At 46.2% G+C, this 19,541-nt stretch overlaps 1 protein-coding gene across 1 annotated transcript in view; it reads right to left on the bottom strand.

Annotated features, from left to right (window-relative positions):
* Positions 1–19,541, bottom strand: part of GUCA1C (guanylate cyclase activator 1C) — a 485,830-nt gene that overhangs the window by 129,022 nt on the left and 337,267 nt on the right. Inside the window, exon 3 of the mRNA XM_078656103.1 lies at positions 11,941–12,028. Within this exon, the coding sequence (XP_078512229.1) occupies positions 11,941–12,028 (88 nt within the window). The remainder of the gene's footprint in view (positions 1–11,940; positions 12,029–19,541) is intronic.

The following is a 19,541-nucleotide window of genomic DNA, read 5'->3' on the forward strand; positions in this document are numbered from 1 at the left end:
TAAAAGATACATTATTATGAATTGTTTCTTTAAGTAACGTGAGCAATAGAGGAGTTCAAAGTACTTATTCGTTAACATTATAAAGAAAATTCTAAGTTCCTGACATGATGTATTATGAAGCTAATGAGACAACATGTATGTGCAACTAATGTTTAGAGGTTCACATGTTACATGACATTATATTCTCTTGAGTGTATTTTAATTCATATTTCTTACTGACTTTTTGCTTTACTAATGAGTTAGGAAACTTAATTTGTTATACATTCACAATTGTGCAAATATTTGTAACCCAGTACACTGTTAAGTTGACTTAATTTTGAGACCCGTTTATAATTTCAGTGCAAATTCACATTGTGGTTAACATTTGATTTGTTTTTAACCTTCAAGTGGAATGTTTTTGTTTGCATTTTTTCTCACTGGCGGTGTGGACAAAACTTCATTAGTTAGTATAGAAGGGTTGTGTTTTCATTACATAGCAAGGTATAAGAATACAAAGTTTGGCAGCGAGGAACATGGTAATGAGCAAGGATGTAGGTTCTCATGGAGGAAAAGAATGACCAAGGATGAATGAAGTTGCAACTTCTCGGTGTGGGAAAGGTGGTGCAAGTATCCAATTTGGCCAGAATCGTGGAAAAGTACTGCAGAAAGTCATGGGGCAATGTCTACCCTGAATGCGACTAATAACTTATGCTATAACTTAGTGAGGCGGAGAGACATTTTAGTACTTCACAGGGAGCAGACCAATGCTTTTGCTCTGTACGGTTTTATGCTACATGACCCATGCTTAAAGTGCCTTTTATGCAAGACTCGGACAGTTGGCGCCTTTCTCTTATATTTCCAAATCTCTGATGCTTTTAGTGGAGGTGGTCCAGTTAAGGTAGCATATGGAAAGATAGGACTAACTAATGCTTACTTTTAAAAATCAACTGATGCATTTAAATTCCCAGTTCTTTTTCATTATTGCTTAGACGATTATAATTGAACTAGTCATGCTCTTTCTGTTGTAAAGGGTAAATTATGGGAGGAGATTTTGACATGTTTTATTTGTTCCTATTTTCTATACCATTATGCTAGGACAGGTTTATGTAAATCTATGTTTGCAGTTATAATGAAATATTACTAATCTCATATTCAGTTGTGAACTGGAATATTGAGTGACAAAATTGGTCAATCTGTATTGAAAATATTAATTGTGATTGAGTTCTCCGTCTTACCTCTCATGCAGCACCAAAGACGACCTGGTTGAGGATAAATGTTAAAGTTGGCCCAATCTTGCTCATTTGGTAGAATAGCAAAGTCGTTGGGTTTACTGGTGAAGTAGAGGGAGACAGAACCAAACTTAGAATAGTCTAGACCATATCTAAGTTGCCCTAGTTCAGAGTCCGGAGTCAAGAAGCAGAGGATAGATAGTTTTCCAGTGGTGTATGTCGAAGTTGCAGAGGAATGAGGATTTGTGGGGTGTGTGAGGATTACGTTTAGCTGCAGTGAAGTATCGATTGTATGATGTCTGGCGGAGATGTTGTGAGGGTTGTGTGAATGTGGTATTGAGTTGTTGAAGTGTTTATTAGGTCCGACAAGAGCTAAGACATAAGTCATAAAAAGTTGCAGAAAACACTGTGTTGCATTTGTCTGTTGAGGTTTAGTGGTGTTTGTCATGAGACATTGTTGATGGCCCAAATTGAGATAGGGATCTTTGTGCGCAAGATAGAATTGTAGTTAGTGTAGTGGACCTTTTTGTGCAAAACTGTATTGATTTAAGTGATTCCACACACTGGTACAGGTTTCATTTGTGAGTGTGTGTTCTTTCGGAGATTGAATTCTATTGATTTTTTTGGTAACACAACCTGGTGAGAGTCACACAAGTTATCCCATCCTGAATTCCTCTAGGTGTCTAATTTTTTAAAAATTAGACGTTTGTTAGGCTTTCCCTAAGTGCTGGCTAAACTAGGGTCCAAAATCTACAGCTAGGCGCATTGCAAAAAAGGGTCCGTTTTCAGTGGAAAATGTGATGTGGATGTGTCCATGTTGCGTTTTGGGCTGCTTCCATTCACCGACAGCAGGTCCACCCACACAAGTGAGGTACCATTTATATCATTGAGACTTGGGGGAGTGCTGGTTGGAAAGAAATTTGTGGGTCCCCACAAATTCCAGAACTTTCCACCACATAAACATGATGAAAATGTGTTTTTTGTCACAGTTTGAGGTTTGCAAGGGTTTACGGAAAACACACCTGATAAAAGCCATGTAAGTCACCCTATTATGTATTCCCCTAGGTGTCTAGTTATCAAATTTTCACATGTTTACTAGGTTTCCATAGGATCCAGATAAGCTAGGGTCTAAAATCCAGAGCTAGGCGCATTGTAAAAAAAAAGGTCAGTTTTCAATGGAAAAATGTGATGTATCCATGTTATGTTTTGGGCTGTTTCTTGCCCAGGGAACGAGACCTACCCACACAAGTGAGGTACCATTTGTATTGGAAGACTTGGGGGAATGCTGGGTGGAAGGAATTTTGTAGCTCCCCTCAGATACCAGAACATTCCAACACAGAAATATGAGGAAAATGTTTCTTTTTAGTCAAAGTTTGAGGGTTGCAAACGATTTTGAGCAACATAACCCGATGAGTGCCATACAAGTCAACCCTTCCTGGATTCAACCCAGTGTCTAGTTTTCAAAAATGTACAGGTTGGCTATGTTCCCCTTGGTGCCACCTGAGCTAGGGCCAAAAATCCAAAGCTAGGCACACTGCAAAACAAATGGGTCGTTCTCAATTTAAACATGTGATATGTCCATGTTACATTTTGGGCCATTTCCTGTTGTGGACACTATGCCTATCCACACAATTAGGAACCATTTTTATTGGGAGACTTGAAGAAATGCTGGGTGGAAGGAAGCGTTTGGTTTCCCACAGACTCCAGGACTTTCAACCACAGAAAACTGAGGAAAATTGATTATTTTAGTCAAAGGTTGCAAGGGATTCTGGGTAACAAAGCCTGGTGCAAGCCATGCATATCGCCCCATCCTGGATTCCCCTAGGTGTTGTTTTTTTAAACTGTCCTGGATTGATAGGTTTCCCCAGGACCGACTAAGCTAGGGCTCAAAATCCACAGCTAGCTACATTTAAAAAAAGGGTCAATTTTCAGTGGAAAAATGTAATGTTTTAGGACATTTACTGTGACGGGCACTAGGCCTACCCATACAAGTGAGGTACCATTTTTATCAGGAGATTTGGGGACATATATCATTTGGCAAGAGCGGAAAAAAGCCCCTGACAATGTGACTGCTTTTACCTGCATGTGGTACAGAAATAAATGCCTAAGAATGTGCTCCAAGACCGTAAAGTTCATCCCTCACATGTTCATCCTAGGCAGAGCCTGCACCCCTGAGGTAAACCCATACAATGTGTCAGGGTCCAGAAAAAATATGGCAAAGCAGGGTCACAACAGCCCTTAAATTATTTTCTAAATCCTCTGATTATCTCTCATGTAAGCTCTGAGCAAGACGTTTCCTTATAACATTGTGGCACTTAGTTAATTGATCATACTCATACTGCTGTTTTTCTCACATTCAATATTACATTCTGTGACGTCATCGGGGACAATTATGCAATCAGATTCAAATGTCAAGTGCTGTTGCTTTTTGTGATATTTTTCAGGACTTATAGTGCACAATATGTTATGTTTCCCACTACTGGCAACTCGTTAAGGTCTTGTAATAAAAGAACACTGAAACGGGGTTGGTTCCCACTGCACACCCTAGGACTGTAACATAAGTGTTAAGGGGATGAGTTAAAGGCAGGCTTAGAATATAAAGGTCTGACTTGCCGGCAGCAGAATAAAGATGTGTAAAATAACTCTCTGTGTGTGGCGTAGTTATTGGCAAATGCGTAGGCTGGCAAGACTCTACAACTGACGGCATGATAGGGGATACGAAGTCTGTACACAGAAAGTGCTCTTCCAGAGAGTTTGCCATGGTCTAGCACACTGCTCAAGTGTGCTGCAATCGAAGTGCAGAATCAATGCTGGCACAAGTGTAGTCTCAGTGCAACACAAGTCTGAATAAAACGCTTGAAGATAAAGAAATCCATAGTGAAAGCCTACATGTCTGTGGCCAGTAACTGAATGAAATAGCCACACATAAAAAGTACTCCACCATTACGCAAATTAATACCATAAGCTAAATGGAGTAAGAATGATAAAGGCGGATGCAATCAGGTAACAAAAGCAGCACAAAGCAATACTTCAGTACAAATCAAAATTGAAATTCATGTGCTACGAGGCAGAGATTAACCATGTGGCTGTGAAGAAACATTTAAGTACAAAGCTCACTAAAAATCATTACATTATTTGCTTTCATTTGTTGCAGGGAGTCTGCACCTACTCAGAACTATGGGCAGGAAAAACAGGACCTCGTGTATAGGGGTGTATCAGCCTATCACCTTAGTACCCACAATCCCAAAACCGACTAGCTATAGTGTCTCATTTGTTCTCCTCCAAAAATCACGAAGCTACAAATGATTAGACAACCCAGAACACAACACTCCCAACTCTCTCAGGAATCACGACAGCAAGACCTACCCTTTTGCTCGATCGCTCACTCGTGCATGTCCACAATAAAAATTGCCAGAGTCATTGTAATAGTTCAAAATGTTTATTTTAACTATCATACTCTACAATACAATATACAAGCCACCACGAGCAGCAACATGCATAAACTCAGAACAATTAGCATTGTTATAATTCCATAGAGTACAAAGGGGGAAGTCATTATATAAAGACAGCGGGTAAAGGACTATAACGCCTAACCACCCTCCCCTCGCCTGGAAGAAGTTTGTTTATATAAAAGAAGATCTCTGGGCTTTGACAGCAGACTCCATATCCATAAGCCTGGATGTAAGGTTTACATCATAGGAACAGCATAGCTCTTCTCCATGGAAAGGCTCTCTACATGTGTCTGTTAAAACAACATGCATCCCCGTAATATCAAAACACGAATCTCCAGCATTGCAGCTGTGTTTAGCATGTTATGTACAGGTGCTAGGGACTGACCAGAAAAGAACAACAAGTGGCATTGTTTATCGACCTTGCACAACATGTTCAGACAAAACTCCAGGAACTCAGCAGAGAAGGTGAAAATCAGAGAGTTCTTATGTGAATGGCATAAACAGAGTCTTGCAAAAATAAAGTCATGTAGTAACGTGGTCAAATGCAGCATCATGGCAGCAAAGCTCATGCTAACTTAGCAATGTCGACAATGTCCCTAAGGGCCATATAGCACATGAACTAGTAGAATACAAGGTGATATTCTTACCAAAACCATTAATGAATTGTCCTGCCACAATGTGCTGAGAAGCGGCCCCAGAAGTAGGGTCAGGGTTTGTTCATGCTGAGTTATCCCCAGATGAATCGGCCCACCATCAAAGCTGCCACACAATAGAACTATACGATTCTTCATCATCCAGGGACAGATCAGATTCCAGCTGATTGATTTTGAAGCGTGCCATTACAATGTCATGTTACCCCATCTAAGACATAGGAGGTCTACATCAATTTCATTGTGAAATAGTGCACACCAGATGCCATGTCTTCAGAAAAAATTGTCACTGCCACAAGCCACGATAATGGCATGTTAACATTAAAAGACATTATTGGTCCTCAATCGTGGAACCAGCACTCCAGACCTTTTACTCATTCCAGTGAGTATTTGAAGTTCAAAATGTAAGGGATGAATTTTCACCGACTCAAGAAGGTCCCATTCTATGAGGTACTCAAATTGATGGACATCAAGGAATAGTTGCCACCAGAAGAGCTCTCTGTGACCGAGTCTGAGTTCTGTATCTCGATGAAAGGGTAGAAAACAAATCAAAGACTCGTCATATATGCAACTGTATTTCATGTCAAGTTAATCAACAACCTTTGAACTTGTCAAAATTGCAACATCGTGTTTGGGAGATAATTACTATTGATTTCTTTGGTCCTCCTGAAAATGGACATCATCTTCTAGTCATTGTTGATGAATACTCCCATTTTCCAATGGTGGAAGACCTTTCATCTACTACATAAAAAAGGTTGTTGAAAACTTAGATGGCATATTTGTGACATTGGGTGAACCTTCAGTATTAAAGTCTGACAATGGCCCACCTTATAATAGTCGAGAATTTAAAGACTTTCTAAATACACTCAATAAAGAGCATAAAAATACACTCCTCTTTGGCCCTAGGCTAATGGCCTAGTAGACTAGTTCATGAGCACCCTGAAGGTGTACAACCTACTGCATTGGAGAATTTCTAGCACAAATCTGTTTTAAACACTACTCTTCAAGCTTACTATTTTGACACCCGACTCAATGACAGGGGAAAACCCTAAAACTCACATGTTTGGAAGAGCCATGACAATCAAGTTCCCCAATGGACCAATATCAGATTTAAGAATGAGGAAGAAATTCACACTACAGACTTTGGTCGCAAACAATAGATGAAAAAATATGCTCACCGATAATGTCATGCAAAGAACATTACTTTTACCACAGGAGATCTTGTGCTTGTTAGACAATACAGGAAAAGGATATCTGATACTCCTTTTAAGGTTGAACCTTTTATTTTATTTATTTTTTCATTTATGGAGTTTTATATGGTGTGAACTTGACCCGAAGGTATCGGGTATCAGAGCGCTATACATAGCACCAGTTGTGTTACATGAGGACACAATACTTTTTTTGTTAGGCACAGGGAAATTAAGTGATTCGCCCATAAACACAGAATGTTTAGCATCATTGCCGAGACTCAAACCCGGTTCCCCAGATTTGAGGTAGACCGCCCTAGCTGTTAGGCCAACTCTTCTCGCTTTTACTATCATTATTACGAGAGAGGACACATGGTGACTGCTCAGCGTCCTGGGAAGCCCCTTAGGAGAAAACCTCTAATTTTCCACATGTGGTTCATCACTCACCAAACATAGATATCAATTAGGGCTGGGCGTAGTTTGCATAGTGCCACTACGCACACTACGCAGAATTTTGGAAAAAATGTGTGGAAAACGAGGGCATGTCCTGAGGGTCTGTGTGCCCGGAACAGGGGTCCCTCGTGCCTGGGCAGGCTCCCCAATCTCCGTGGCCTGGCTGGGTTGGAAAGCAGGGACCGGGCCAGGGGCCTGGGTTTGGGAGCCCCCGTCATGCGGCCTGCCAACGGACCATCTGCCGGGGACAAGGGTCCCTGGTGCAGAGCACCGTAGACCTGTAAGGCTCCATGTGTCCCGGGCAGACCCGCCGGGCGGCTGTGCCTCAGGAGCGCTTGCGAGCCTCCCCATACCTGAGACCCAGCAAGGGGTTTCGGAGCACCCCTGAGCCCTGCAGCCCCGGAGACCTGCAGCCCACAAGCCCTGCAGCCCCCGAGCCCTGCTAGGGCAGGCAGGAGACCTCCCGCAAAGGCTCAGGGCAGGCAGATTGGGGCTATTTCGGTCCCGGCCATCTGGTCGCACCTTTACCCATGCTGTGATTTCCAAAGGAGCCACCAGATGGCCGGGCTTCCCTGGAAGTCCCGATGAGGGTCTATTCGCCTCCCCGATCCCAGCAAGGGCTCTAGGAGGTGGGGCGCCTCCGTGCCCTGGGTCCCCTCCGTCACTAGGTACGCGCGGGTTCCCAGAAAGCGGGGTAGCCTTCCTCCTGATTACTAAGGGCAGGGTATGCCGAGACACCCCTCCTGGGCTGGCGGTTCTCTGCCGGTGACCAGATGGGCTATGCTGGGACAAAGCCTCTCCTCTGTCTGGGGGGCTCCAGCCCACGGTGTAGCAAAGTGCCCGGGATGGGCTCCATGGCTCCCGGGCAGTCCTGGGACGATGTTCCGTTGTCCCCGGGGAGCCTCACCTTGCTTGGCTGAGTTCAGGAGCTCCGGCCCAGGCCCCTGAGGGCCCCGGGGAGGGTGGCCTCCCCATCCGGGCTCTGTCCTCAGTCCTGCTGTGTGACAGGGTACCCAGGATGGTGTCCGATGGCACTGTGCCACTGGGCCTGGGAGCCCAGGATGGGGTTCCTTTGTGCCCGGGGAGACTCCCCTTGATTGGCTGGGTTCAGGAGCTCCATCTAGGGCCCCAGGGAGGGTGGCTTCCCCACCCCGGGCTTCGTCTTTGGTCCTGCCGTGTGGCAGGGTGCCCGGGATGGTGTCTCGCAGGCCAGGGGAGGCTTACCCTGCACCTCTGGGCGCGGGAGCCCTGACTTGGTCCAGGGGCCCTGCCAGGCCCCGGGTCGGGTGCTCCGGCCCTGGGCCCATCCCCTAGCCTGCCGCTCTGCCAAAGGCCTGGGATGGGGTTCTGTTGTGCCTGAGGAGCCTCTTCTTGCTTGTCTGAGTTCAGGAACTCCGGCAGCATCCCCTGAGGGCCCCGGGGAGGGTGGCCTCCCCATCCCGGGATCTGTCATTGGTCCTGCTGCGTGGCAAGGCGCCCGGGATGGTGTCTGGTGGGCCTGGGGAGGCTTCTCCTGCACCGCTGGGCCTGGGAGCCCCAGCTGGGTCCAGGGGCCCAACTGGCCCGGGTCGGGTGCTCCGGGCCTGGGCCCAGTCCCCCGGGCTGCTGCTCCACCAAGGGCCAGGACAGGGGTCCGTTGGTCCCATGCAGGCCTCTTCTTCTTGTCAAGGTGCCGGCGGGCCCCCGTCAAATGGCCCATCAGGTCCCCCTTGCAGCCTCCATGGCTGGGGCCCTGCTGGGGCCCTGGGCCTCCGGTCCCCCATGCCCTGGCTCCCACTCTCTCTTTCATTGGGGCACAGAGTGACCAGATGGCTTCCCTTTCATACCCGGCCATCTGGTCGCTCAGATCCCCTCGGCCATCTGGTCACTCAGATCACCTCGGCCATCTGGTCACTCAGACCCCCGCGGCCAACTGGTTGCCCAGATCCCCTTGGCCATCTGGTCGCTCATATCCCCTCGGCCATCTGATCACCCGCAATGCTTTCCTATGGGGTGACCAGATGGCCGAGCTTACCTGGAAGTCCCGATGAGGGGCCATTCACCTCCCCGATCCCAGTGAGGGCTTTAGGAGGTCGGGCGCCTCTGCGCCCTGGGTCCCCTCCGTCACTCGGTAAGCGAGAGTTCCCAGAAAGAGGGGTAGCCTTCCTCCGGATTACTAGGGGCAGGGTATGCCGGGACACCCCTACTGGGCTGGTCAATTGTCTATGGGTCCTGGCACTGGGTATGGGGGTCCACTGGGTAGCGGGGAGGCTCTCCCCAGCCTGGCTAGGGTTTGGAAACTGGGACCGGGCCTGGGGCTTGAGCTCAGTCCGGTGGGCCCCGGTGTGCATGATCCCCCATCCTGCAGGCCATCAGAGGCTCCGGGCACTGGGGACGGGGGTCCACTGGGTCCGGGGGAGGCTCTCCATGGCCTGGCTAGGGTTCGGAAGCTAGGACCGGGCCCGGGGCTTGAGCTCCATACGGCATGCACCGGGGAGCGTGATCCCCGTCCTGCAAGCCATCGGAGGTGGGGGTCCACCAGGTCCTGGGGAGGCTCTCCCCGGCCTGGCTAGGGTTGAGCTCCATCTGCCGGGCCCCAGGGTGCATAAGCTGACCGTCCTGCAAGCCTTCAGAGGGTCCGGGCACTGGGGACAGGGGTCCACTGAGTTTCGGGTAGGCTCTCCCCGGCCTGGCTAGGGTTCGGAAGCTGGGACAGGGCCCGGGGCTTGAGGCCTGTCCAGTGGGCCCCTGTGTGCGTCAGCCCCCGTCCTGCAAGCCATCAGAGGGTCGGCGCTGGGGATGGGGGCACCGGGTCCTGGGGTGGCTCTCCCCGGCCTGGCTATGGTTCATAAGCTGGGACCGGGAACCGCTTTGTTCGCCATAAGTTGGCAGAGTATGCTCAGACGTGAGTCCCTTGCTCACTTTGCCACTGGATTCAAGGAAGCCTGGCTGAAGATGGCTGTAAAGTCAGAAACCGGTCCTAGGAAGCTTGTTTCCGGTCAGGGAAGGCATGGCTCGGCAGTTCGGGCTGGACTGTTCCCATGAGTCACAGGGTCAGACTGATTTGCATACGGCCATGTCTGAACTGGGGTGGCAGAGTGGGCTAAAGAACGGTGATGGGTTAAACCCAGATCTGTTGACTGTGTGAGTGTTTGATTGGTTCAGATGCTCCGTCCATCATCTTCCCCTTTGGTACCGCTTTGTTTGCCATAAGTTGTCAGGGTATGCTCAGACGTGAGTCCCTTGCTCACTTTGCCACTGGATTCAAGCAAGCCTGGCTGAAGACGGTTGTAATGCCAGAAACCGGTCCTAGGAAGCTTGGAAGCTAGGAAGCTAGGAAGCTTGTTGACAGGGTGTGAGTGTTTGATTGGTTCAGATGCTTCGTCCATCACCACACCCCACACCTTCACCACTCCCTTTTGTACCGCTTTATCCACTACGCTGGCAGAGCAGAGTTTTCTGCCCACCCCTAATATCAATGTAGAGACTGGGTTAAGACAGCTTGTTAATGACTCTGTGTCTGCTGATAATTCCACCTCACCTGTGCAGATCACTGACACTTCGACTGCCAGTACCTGGTTTCTAGTGACCAGATCGGGACATGTGATTCAGGTGCCACAGCTCTTAAATGAATTGTACTTGCTTGTGTAGCTATAAATTTAGTCATGTATTTATTCATATTCTTGTTAATTTATTTCTTTATAAATCTATTTTTAAGGTTATCATTTTTATTTAACAAAACAGGAGATCTAGTGTCATATAATATAAGAATTTTTGAACCTTTTTGGTTCCCACTTTTACACCATAGGCCTATGACCTAAGAGTTGGAGGGATGTGTTGAAGGGAGGCTTAGAATGTAGATTTCAGACTTACGCGTAGTGGAATAAAGACATGTAAAATTACTCTCAGTTTGTGGGGCAGTTATTGGAGAGTGCTTAGGCTGGCAGGATGCTCCAATGAAGACTAAGGGGCAGATTTATCATTGAGTTGTGTCTGTATTCTGCAGCACACATAAAAGAGGAAAATGTCTCAGAGGATTGTTTTTGTAAGGGAAAGTGTCCTTTCCTGCACAAAAGCAATCCTGTTTGCGTAGCTGGCACCCTTGTACCATGTTGTCTTTGACCATGACTCAAAAATGAGTCAGTCTCTGGGGGAAATGTAGTTCTGGAAAGTTCCCAACCAAGGGCGCTTATGCGCATAAAGCACCATGAACACAAATGCTCAATGCAGGCCAAAAAGTAAATTGTGACTTCTGTCTTACGCAGAGCCTATAAAACAGCAATCCACCTCTAGCTGTGGGCATTTAGGAGTGACATACTTAATAAATACAGCTGTTAAGGTAAATAATGTAAGTATGTTTTATACACATTTTTGAACAGGTCATTGCTAAAACTACTTTAACTTGCTAATCTGGCGATTGAGTGACAAACATGTTATAGAACAAAAGTAGAAGAAATCATGATGCATTATCACATATATTCTGCCTGGGCATATTCTGTGTCTCATACACTATTACCACAGGCACATGATTGCAATTCAACAAAATAATGCTTACAGGACTACTGTTCAAATTTGAAGAACTGGATTGATTCACATGTTCTGGCTAGAAGTCCTTTCGAGAAATCTAGCTATTTCCAGTGAGTAGGATGTACACTCTGTTACACATAAAACTATGGCAAAGCACTTTATTATAAAAAAAAAAAAAAAGCTGATTTAGGCTGCTCTTACAGATGGTTTTTAAAGTTATTTATAACATGGAAAATGAATAAAAGTGATGAGACTACATTCCAATTGCAACATAAAAATATAGCCCAGAAACTCAACTTCTTGTTTTAAATTAAAACCCTTGGAAGGGGATTCATTAACTCCTGTACTTCGGGATTCGTTCAATACCTCCCGTTGTGTAATGGAAATCAGGTTTAAACTGGATAAATGCACCATTTTCCCAAATCAGCGGGCCAAAAAATACACACGTATTAGAGAGGAAAATAATGAATGTCGAAAAGGTTACCGTCATTATTCACATCTATCTTCTGAAACACCATGTCAGTGAACTCTTCTGGACTCATACCTTGATGCCCGTTTAAAGCCTGAACTGCCTGTAAAATAAAACGTTAAATCATAATTACTCCATGTTAAAATACATATGCTTTGCCCAGCAGAAGGGAAAGGTCCCCTGTAGGAAAACATAATGTTGGCAAATTGCTTAGGAGCATTACGCAATCTTACTTTTATTGTACATGTTAATGCATATTTTTGCTAACTGGTCATATTTTTGATAACTGAATCCCGACCCATATTTTTATCCTTAAAATGATGCCAAAACAACAAAAATCAAATGTGGGGAACCGGAGATATGTTTTTTTTGTAAAGCATAAACACTTTCTAGTGCTTAGAAAACCATAGCGCCACTCTAGGACATCTGGTCACTCTTGACTGGGACAAAGTCAAACTTTCAGGATGACCACGATGGAGCCCTGTGAAAATACACTGAGCTGTAGGCCCGGTCAAAAGTTTACCTTCTAACTTAGAAACATTTCTAGAGCTTTTTCTGCTGGTGTTCCTCAATGTTCTTCACCAGTCTGGATTCGGTGAGGGGTGGTCGGCTTTACTTTCACGGGCCTCCCGGTCAAACTGCAGAAGTCAGACCCCCGGAACTCTTCAGCGGAATGAATCTAGAATCAGGGCTCGGTCATGGTTAAAAAGGGTCGGCCAAGGTCTTGTGGTTAACTCCATCACCTTATTGAGCTTTTTTGCAAAGTTTGTCCAAATTTCTCAAAACTTCTTTTCTGAACTTCCTCTTGAGGGTCCATAGGGTCCAAAACACAATCCAAGGATCTGGAAGCTCCAAGATGGCCCTTGAAAGTTTGGAACCACAATTGTCACAATGCACCTGATGAAAACCCTAAAAGTCCACTGGACGCACTCCAGGCAGTGGACTCTTGGAGGTGATGATGCAGGAGACTTCTATTAACCAGTAGCTTGCAGGAAGTCCACTCTTTAGTCTTTTATAAGCAAGGTACATCTTCAGGGCTGTAGTTTCCATTTAGTGCAGATGGCACAGTCAGTCAGAATGCAGGTCCTAGTGGTGGAAATCAGGTTTCCAGCATGGTAATCCTTCACCTTCTCTTAGTTTCAAGCAGCAGCTTCTGAGAGGGTCTGCATCTATCAAATTGTTATTCAGCATTTGCTGGGGTCAAGGAGGAGGCTACTCAGTCCAATGAGGTGCAAGGCAACATCCAAGAGTATGACCACTTCCTCCAAAGTGGGGCATAATGTTGTCCCAAAAAGCAGTATTGCTCCAAAATGTATCATGGTTGAAATCTCAGGAGGGCATGAAGAGCTAAATAAACCAACTCTCAGTAAGGCTCATTTCCATAGCTCTCCACCCCTAACATATACAGATTGATTCCTTAAGTCTCCCATCTGGCTGGGTCAGAGGGGATGAGGGTAAGGCAGACCTGACATTCCCTGCCTGTCCTCTTTCACCTTTGAAGCCTCATGCCTAATGACCCTTCCCCCTTGCACTGGCATTCCTATGTAGCAGAGCTCTCTCCAGCAGATAGCCTCTCCCCTGGGGAGCCACTGATCACTTCATCAAAGCAGGTTGGCAAATCCTGTTAACTCTGTTAAGTCTTACCAATCAGAGAATATTGCAGGAAGGCTGAATATCGGCTTACAGACAAGAAAGACGTATAACTTATTTTCTGCACAATTTAGGATGAATTCAACAATAGCATATTGTTGGATTTATGGATACTATTCTTTTCAGTCTTTGAATTATATTTATTCAATTCCCAGCAATATTTATGGGTTCATAAACTATTGCAATGTTATCCTATGGGGCTAGACATATACGAGGGGAAACTGAAATGTGCAATTTCTCCATCACCAGGACCTATAAAACATATTTTATAAATGCTCTACTTATAGTTACATGACCCCCACCCCTGGAACACCAAGGGAGACCACCGGGTTCCTGAATATGCAGAAATAGTGTGGATCCCCACTCCTCAATGCTCATTGCACCAAAGTCAATTTTGGGAGGCTCTAAACTACAATAGGGGAAGTGAAATGTGCAAGTTCTCTATCCCCAGGGCATATAATCATATTCTATAAGGATCCTGCTTAAAGTTATATGATCCCCCACCCCAGGGACACCTAGAGGAGACCCTGGGCTACCTAATATGTAAGAATAATGTTGATTATCTCTTTTTAGATGCCCCACCACCAAAGTTGAGTTTACAGTTAATTTACTTTTAAAAACAGTGCTGCAATGCAGGGCTGCATTTATAAAATGACCGCAGGCACTCAGCAGTGCACACATGCAAGGACATTAAGGGCTGCTGGCCTCTACACTGACATGTAACAACAAAGGGGAACCAAGAAGGACAATGTTTTAAGGGGTCCAGTGTACGTGTCCGATAGATTAGCCACAAAGTAATGTACAAAGTTCCCCAGATCGGGTAGAGAGAAAGGGTAGAGTATGTCGATATGCAGTGTGTACAGAGAAACAAAAAGGAAAGCCAAAGAGGGGAATCCCCTAGTTGGGACTAAAACCCTCACACACCTAGCAAGCTAGGTGTCATGCTTCATCATATGGGTTTGCTCCTCGCTGAACTGGCGCTGCAATGTTCAGCGGGCACCCACAAGGGGGCTCTTTAACGGAGATCTTTAATCCCTGCCATATGGTGCATGCGGGTGTGCGGGGAAGAAAGGGGTGTAGTCGTGAGAGATGTGGTGAAACTAAAAAAGGTGGGTCAGTCCACAGTGAAATTTATTAGAGTGGCTGGCGCCCTTGGTTAAAATAGTGGGAGGGGAGATAGTTGCTACTGGTAATGTTGGGCAAGATATCTACAACCCCCTGGTATGGTCAACATGTTTCATGCCTACGCGGCATTTCATCAGGACCTAAGTGGGACGTACTACACAGTGAAAATAATATAAATGATATAAAGGTTTAAAATTGGTCATACAACCTTATGCCATGAGGTCATAAAGGGGCAGGCAAGAGAATCCTGCTCAGTATGAGTGACCTAGAGAAAAATACATAACAAAACATAGTGAAGGTTTGTCTGTTTGTCAAACTCACAGGCCACACACTGAAAAGACATACTCGTATTTGAAAAACCCAAACCAATAGGTTAGAAAAATTCTTGCATTGACAATAAGCTGTGCCTGCTTAGTAGAGCACACAATCATTTATCATGCACAGATAAGTTTAGTGGTGAGAGGCTAAGGAACACTCAGTTCATAGTTGGGGGGCACAGTGTAAATGATCTTACCCTAAGGGAGATCGTGAGATGCCCCGCAGTCTGCTCCAGTGGGACCTGCACGTAAAGGTCAGGAACCTGGGAAGGGAGCAAGACAGTGTTGATGACTCACCGTCATCCATATCTTCCCATAATGAAAATATTTGCATCATGGGTGTAAAGACTCGTAAGGAGGAGATGACTCATGCGGAGGAAATCCAACCGACCGGCCATTAGTCTGCCTTCTGGAGCCTGAACCGATCAGAGGAGCTGGTGAGACAACCCCGCGGTCAAGACTGGCGAGCGGACCATGAAACGGCGAGAAGCGACCCCGCAAGCCCAACGGGCGTAAGGGTCAGAAATCGCTGAGACGATGTGCCACACCACCATCGAGGCCGCCGGGGACCAAGCCATGCTCGTGTTTAGTTCGACGCATAAGGTAAACATGGGCGTGTAAGTAGCACTCCCAAAGCATGCGCAAAACCAACTACGGCCAAAGAGCGGAACGCACTGATTCAAAAGGTCGAGCCACTTACCCGGATAGCGTGCGGTCGGAGCCGCTAACACCTACCCCCACCGTCTGGTCAGGACAGAGCAGCTGGTCATCGGCCTGGTATCCGTGAGCGGTATTAGTAGCCCTAGTCTCGCCGAGTCCGCGTGGGGGCGGGGCCTCAGCAGGTATTCGCGCATGCGTCGCAGTGTGGAGCTTTTCAACCACTGAAGCAGTGCGGTCGGGATGATGACGGTACTGGTTGGCGGCCATATTGGAGGTAAAGAGTGCGTGAAGGGTCCGCTATATAAGGTTGGAAATAGTTTGGACAGAGTTCAGTCATATTGGCTTGGTAATAGCGATAAATACGGAAAAGGGATTACCCGTATTTAGGATTTTATAAAAGACCGTGTGTGGACTGAACAAAGTGTCAAGGGAGGTATACATGCACAGAAGGGGTATCATCAGTAAGGCGGAGCCTCATCAGATATTCGCGCATATCTCACAATGTAAACCTATTCAACCACAGAAAGGAGCAGTCAGATGATGACGGTGCTACATGGCGGCCATATTGAGGGTCAGAAGTGAAAGAGAGATCCTCTAAGTCAGGGTGGTGATTGATGGTCAACTAGTACAATCAAAATACAGTCATATATGGTAATAGAGGTGGATACGGATGAGTAATTTCCGTATTTAAGAGTTATGTGTGACATCGTGTGTTGTTATTTGCTAATCAGGATGTCAAAGGGGGTATAATTGGCACACAAGGAGTATCTTGAGTAAGGCCAAGATTAATGATGTTGAGGGTGTTAACGTGACAATACCGACCATGGCACGCAATCATTCAAACCAACAATATCAAGGCGAAGACGATGTACCCATCTTTGTTCAATTCTGAACAGGGCTTGTTGTGAAATGTGGGGATGGGACTCCAAGACTACCCATCTTATGTTGTCTGCCTGATGACCATGCTGGGTGTAGTGCTCATAGAGCCTGGTGTGGGTTTTCAGACATCTGATGTTACTCTTGTGTTCCATGATCCGGAGTTTGACCGGTCTCATGGTCATCCCCAAGTAATGTTTGCTGCAAGGGCAAGTGATGAGATAAATGCACTTGGTGCTGTTACAATTCGTGTGTTTACGTAATTGCCACTTGAAAGTCTCTGTGAGCGTGATCTCCTTGATGGTGCGCGTTTGAGAACAGACCACGCAACCACCACACGGGAAATGCCCTGTCACTGGGGGTTGGCCCCATAGTGTGGTTTGGCTTGTACTGTTCTGTTTTTTTGGGCGTGTGTTTATGAGAGAGTCTTTTAGATTAGCCGTACGTTTAAAGGCAAAACGAGGTGGTGGAATATCAAGATCACTTGAGTTCAAGATGTGCCAATTACTATTGATAATTTTCTTAATATGGCTGGAATGTTTAGTGAAACAGGTCACACAAGTGATCGCATTGTCAGCTTCTCTAGGAATAGACTCCAACAGTGCCTCTCTGTGGTTGTTACCAGCTCGTTTGCGAGAGTCGCGTAACAGTCGTGTAGGATACCCCCTATCCTGTAATTTGTGTTGTAGGATACTTGCTTCATGGTTGAAGTCAGACTTCTCGGTGCAATTCCTGCGGACTCGCAGGAACTGCCCGAAAGGCAAATTGTCCCTTAAGGCTCTTGGGTGATGACTCCCATAGAGAAGGAGGCTGTTTCTATCCGTCTCTTTGCGGTACAAAGTAGTCTTCAACCCATCCGGTCCAAGACTAATGTGCAGGTCTAGGAAGGGAATGGCCGTGTCTGAAATGGTACTGGTGAACTTGAGAAAGGGATTCTGTAGATTAATCCAAGTGCAGAATGCTTCACATTGCATGCGGGTACCTCTCCATAGTACGAAGATATCGTCTATATATCTTCGCCACATAGTCAGATTGTCACTGAAGGGGTTATTACGAGAGTTGATGATATCCTCTTCAAAGGTGGCCATATAAATACATGCTAGGCTAGGAGCAAATGTCGAACCCATCGAGGTCCCGCTGACTTGGTGGTAAAGCTGGGTACCGTACTGGAAGAAATTCTCGGTTAATGCTATGGTAGCACATGCCAGTATAAAATGAACAGGCGTAGGCGAGTGCCACTCTTCCTTTAGTAAAGTAGACTCGACTGCGTCTAGCGTAGCCTGTTGTGGGATGCTGGTATACAGCGCTTCTACGTCTAATGTCAGGAGGAGGTCAACTCCCTCCCTCCCATTGATGTTGTTTATCAGACGGAGCACATCCCTAGTGTCCTGGAGAAATGAGGGTATCTTTCTCACCACTGGTTGTAAAAAGGAATCACAAAATTTGGACAGTGGTTCAAGGAGAGAGCCAATCCCCGAGACAATGGGTCTTCCCGGGACTGGACTCTGACCCTTGTGAATTTTAGGAAGGGTGTAGAAGTATGGGGTGACGGGGTCGGTGGTTATCAAGAACTCTGCCTCGTTCTTAGTTATCCACCCGTTGGTTTCTCCTTCCAAAACTAAGCTCGAGATTGATGTACTCAATCTTTTCGTTGGGTCTGTTCTGAGAGGCTTATAATGGGTTGTGTTGGCCAGCTGGCGTTTACACTCTGTGTCGTAATCACCACTGTTTTGAATCACAGTGGCCCCACCCTTGTCCGCCTGTTTTATAACAATGGAAGTGTCATTTGAAAGATCTTGGACTGCCTGTCTCTCAATTTTGCTCAGATTGTTGAAGTTGTTAATGGCCGGCATCGTTTCAAAACCTTTCAGGACAGCCTTCTCAAATGCTAGAACCTCAGGTGGAACCATGCTCTCATTGGGGGTGAAGGTCGATGGTTTTCGTAAACCAGTATCAGTACTTTCCATGGTGGGTCTGTCATGAAAGAATGCTCGCAAGCGCACTTTTCTGAACAGTTGTTTTAATTCACACATTTCTGTGAAGCTATCAGGGACGGGTGTCGGTACGAAGCCTAGACCCTTCTCTAGCACCCCGCTTTCAATGGAAGTGAGTGACCTTTCCGAAAGATTCACAATTAGGCTTTCCTTCCCCTGGTCGTGCTCCGTGTCTCCACTGAGGGGGTTGTGGTTTGTTGGTCCTGCCACTGCACTCCTTTCTGCGTTCCTCCTCTGTTTCGCCCTCTTCCTCTGCCCCAGCCTCTGCCTAAAAAAGGAGGGTTCATGGGATAGAATTGAGGTGCTGCCTGGGGATAGAAGGGATATTGCCAAGGAGGCATCATTTGTGGTGGAGGACCATGAAACTGTGGTGCATTATGATAGCCCTGATTCCAATTGCCACGTCCTTGGTTGCGGTTACTCTTTGCGGGGAAGCCTCCACTAGAGTCACTGCTGGATGAGCCCCTCCGGCTCCCGGTATCGGAGTTCTCATCAGATGAATAAGTAGATTTTTTGTTGGAGTATCCTGTTTTGAGGTAAGGGTAGACTTTTTCTTTATCGAATCTATCCACCTCTTTCTGGAGCTTAGTCATCTTCTGCTTAAGCAGAAAGTCTTGACTATCTTCAATCTCTTGGTTTATTTCAGCTAGTTTTGTGGTAAAAGGTGTTTTAGTTAATGTACCCCTGATAGCTACCTCCATGGCTGTTATTTTAACCTGTAGAGCATCTGCCAATCTTTTGGCAGTCTTGACTATCAGGAATAGCAAGTCCTTAGTGCACTTCCATGATACATGGCACCAATCGATCTTGAATTGCCCATCCTCTAAAAAGAGTCTGGGTAAAATGTTCACTATAAGTCCTTGTGGAGCGATGTTTGCTCTAAGGTACTCAGTCATCATTAATCCGTGGACAGTGATCCTTAGCCATTCTTTTTTTAGGGCTGTTAAGTTAGTCCAATCATCATTATTGGTTGTGTTTGAGGAAGAAGCTCCAC

Source organism: Lissotriton helveticus, chromosome 8 (genome assembly GCF_964261635.1).
Source record: "Lissotriton helveticus chromosome 8, aLisHel1.1, whole genome shotgun sequence".
Classification (NCBI taxonomy): Eukaryota; Metazoa; Chordata; class Amphibia; order Caudata; family Salamandridae; genus Lissotriton; species Lissotriton helveticus.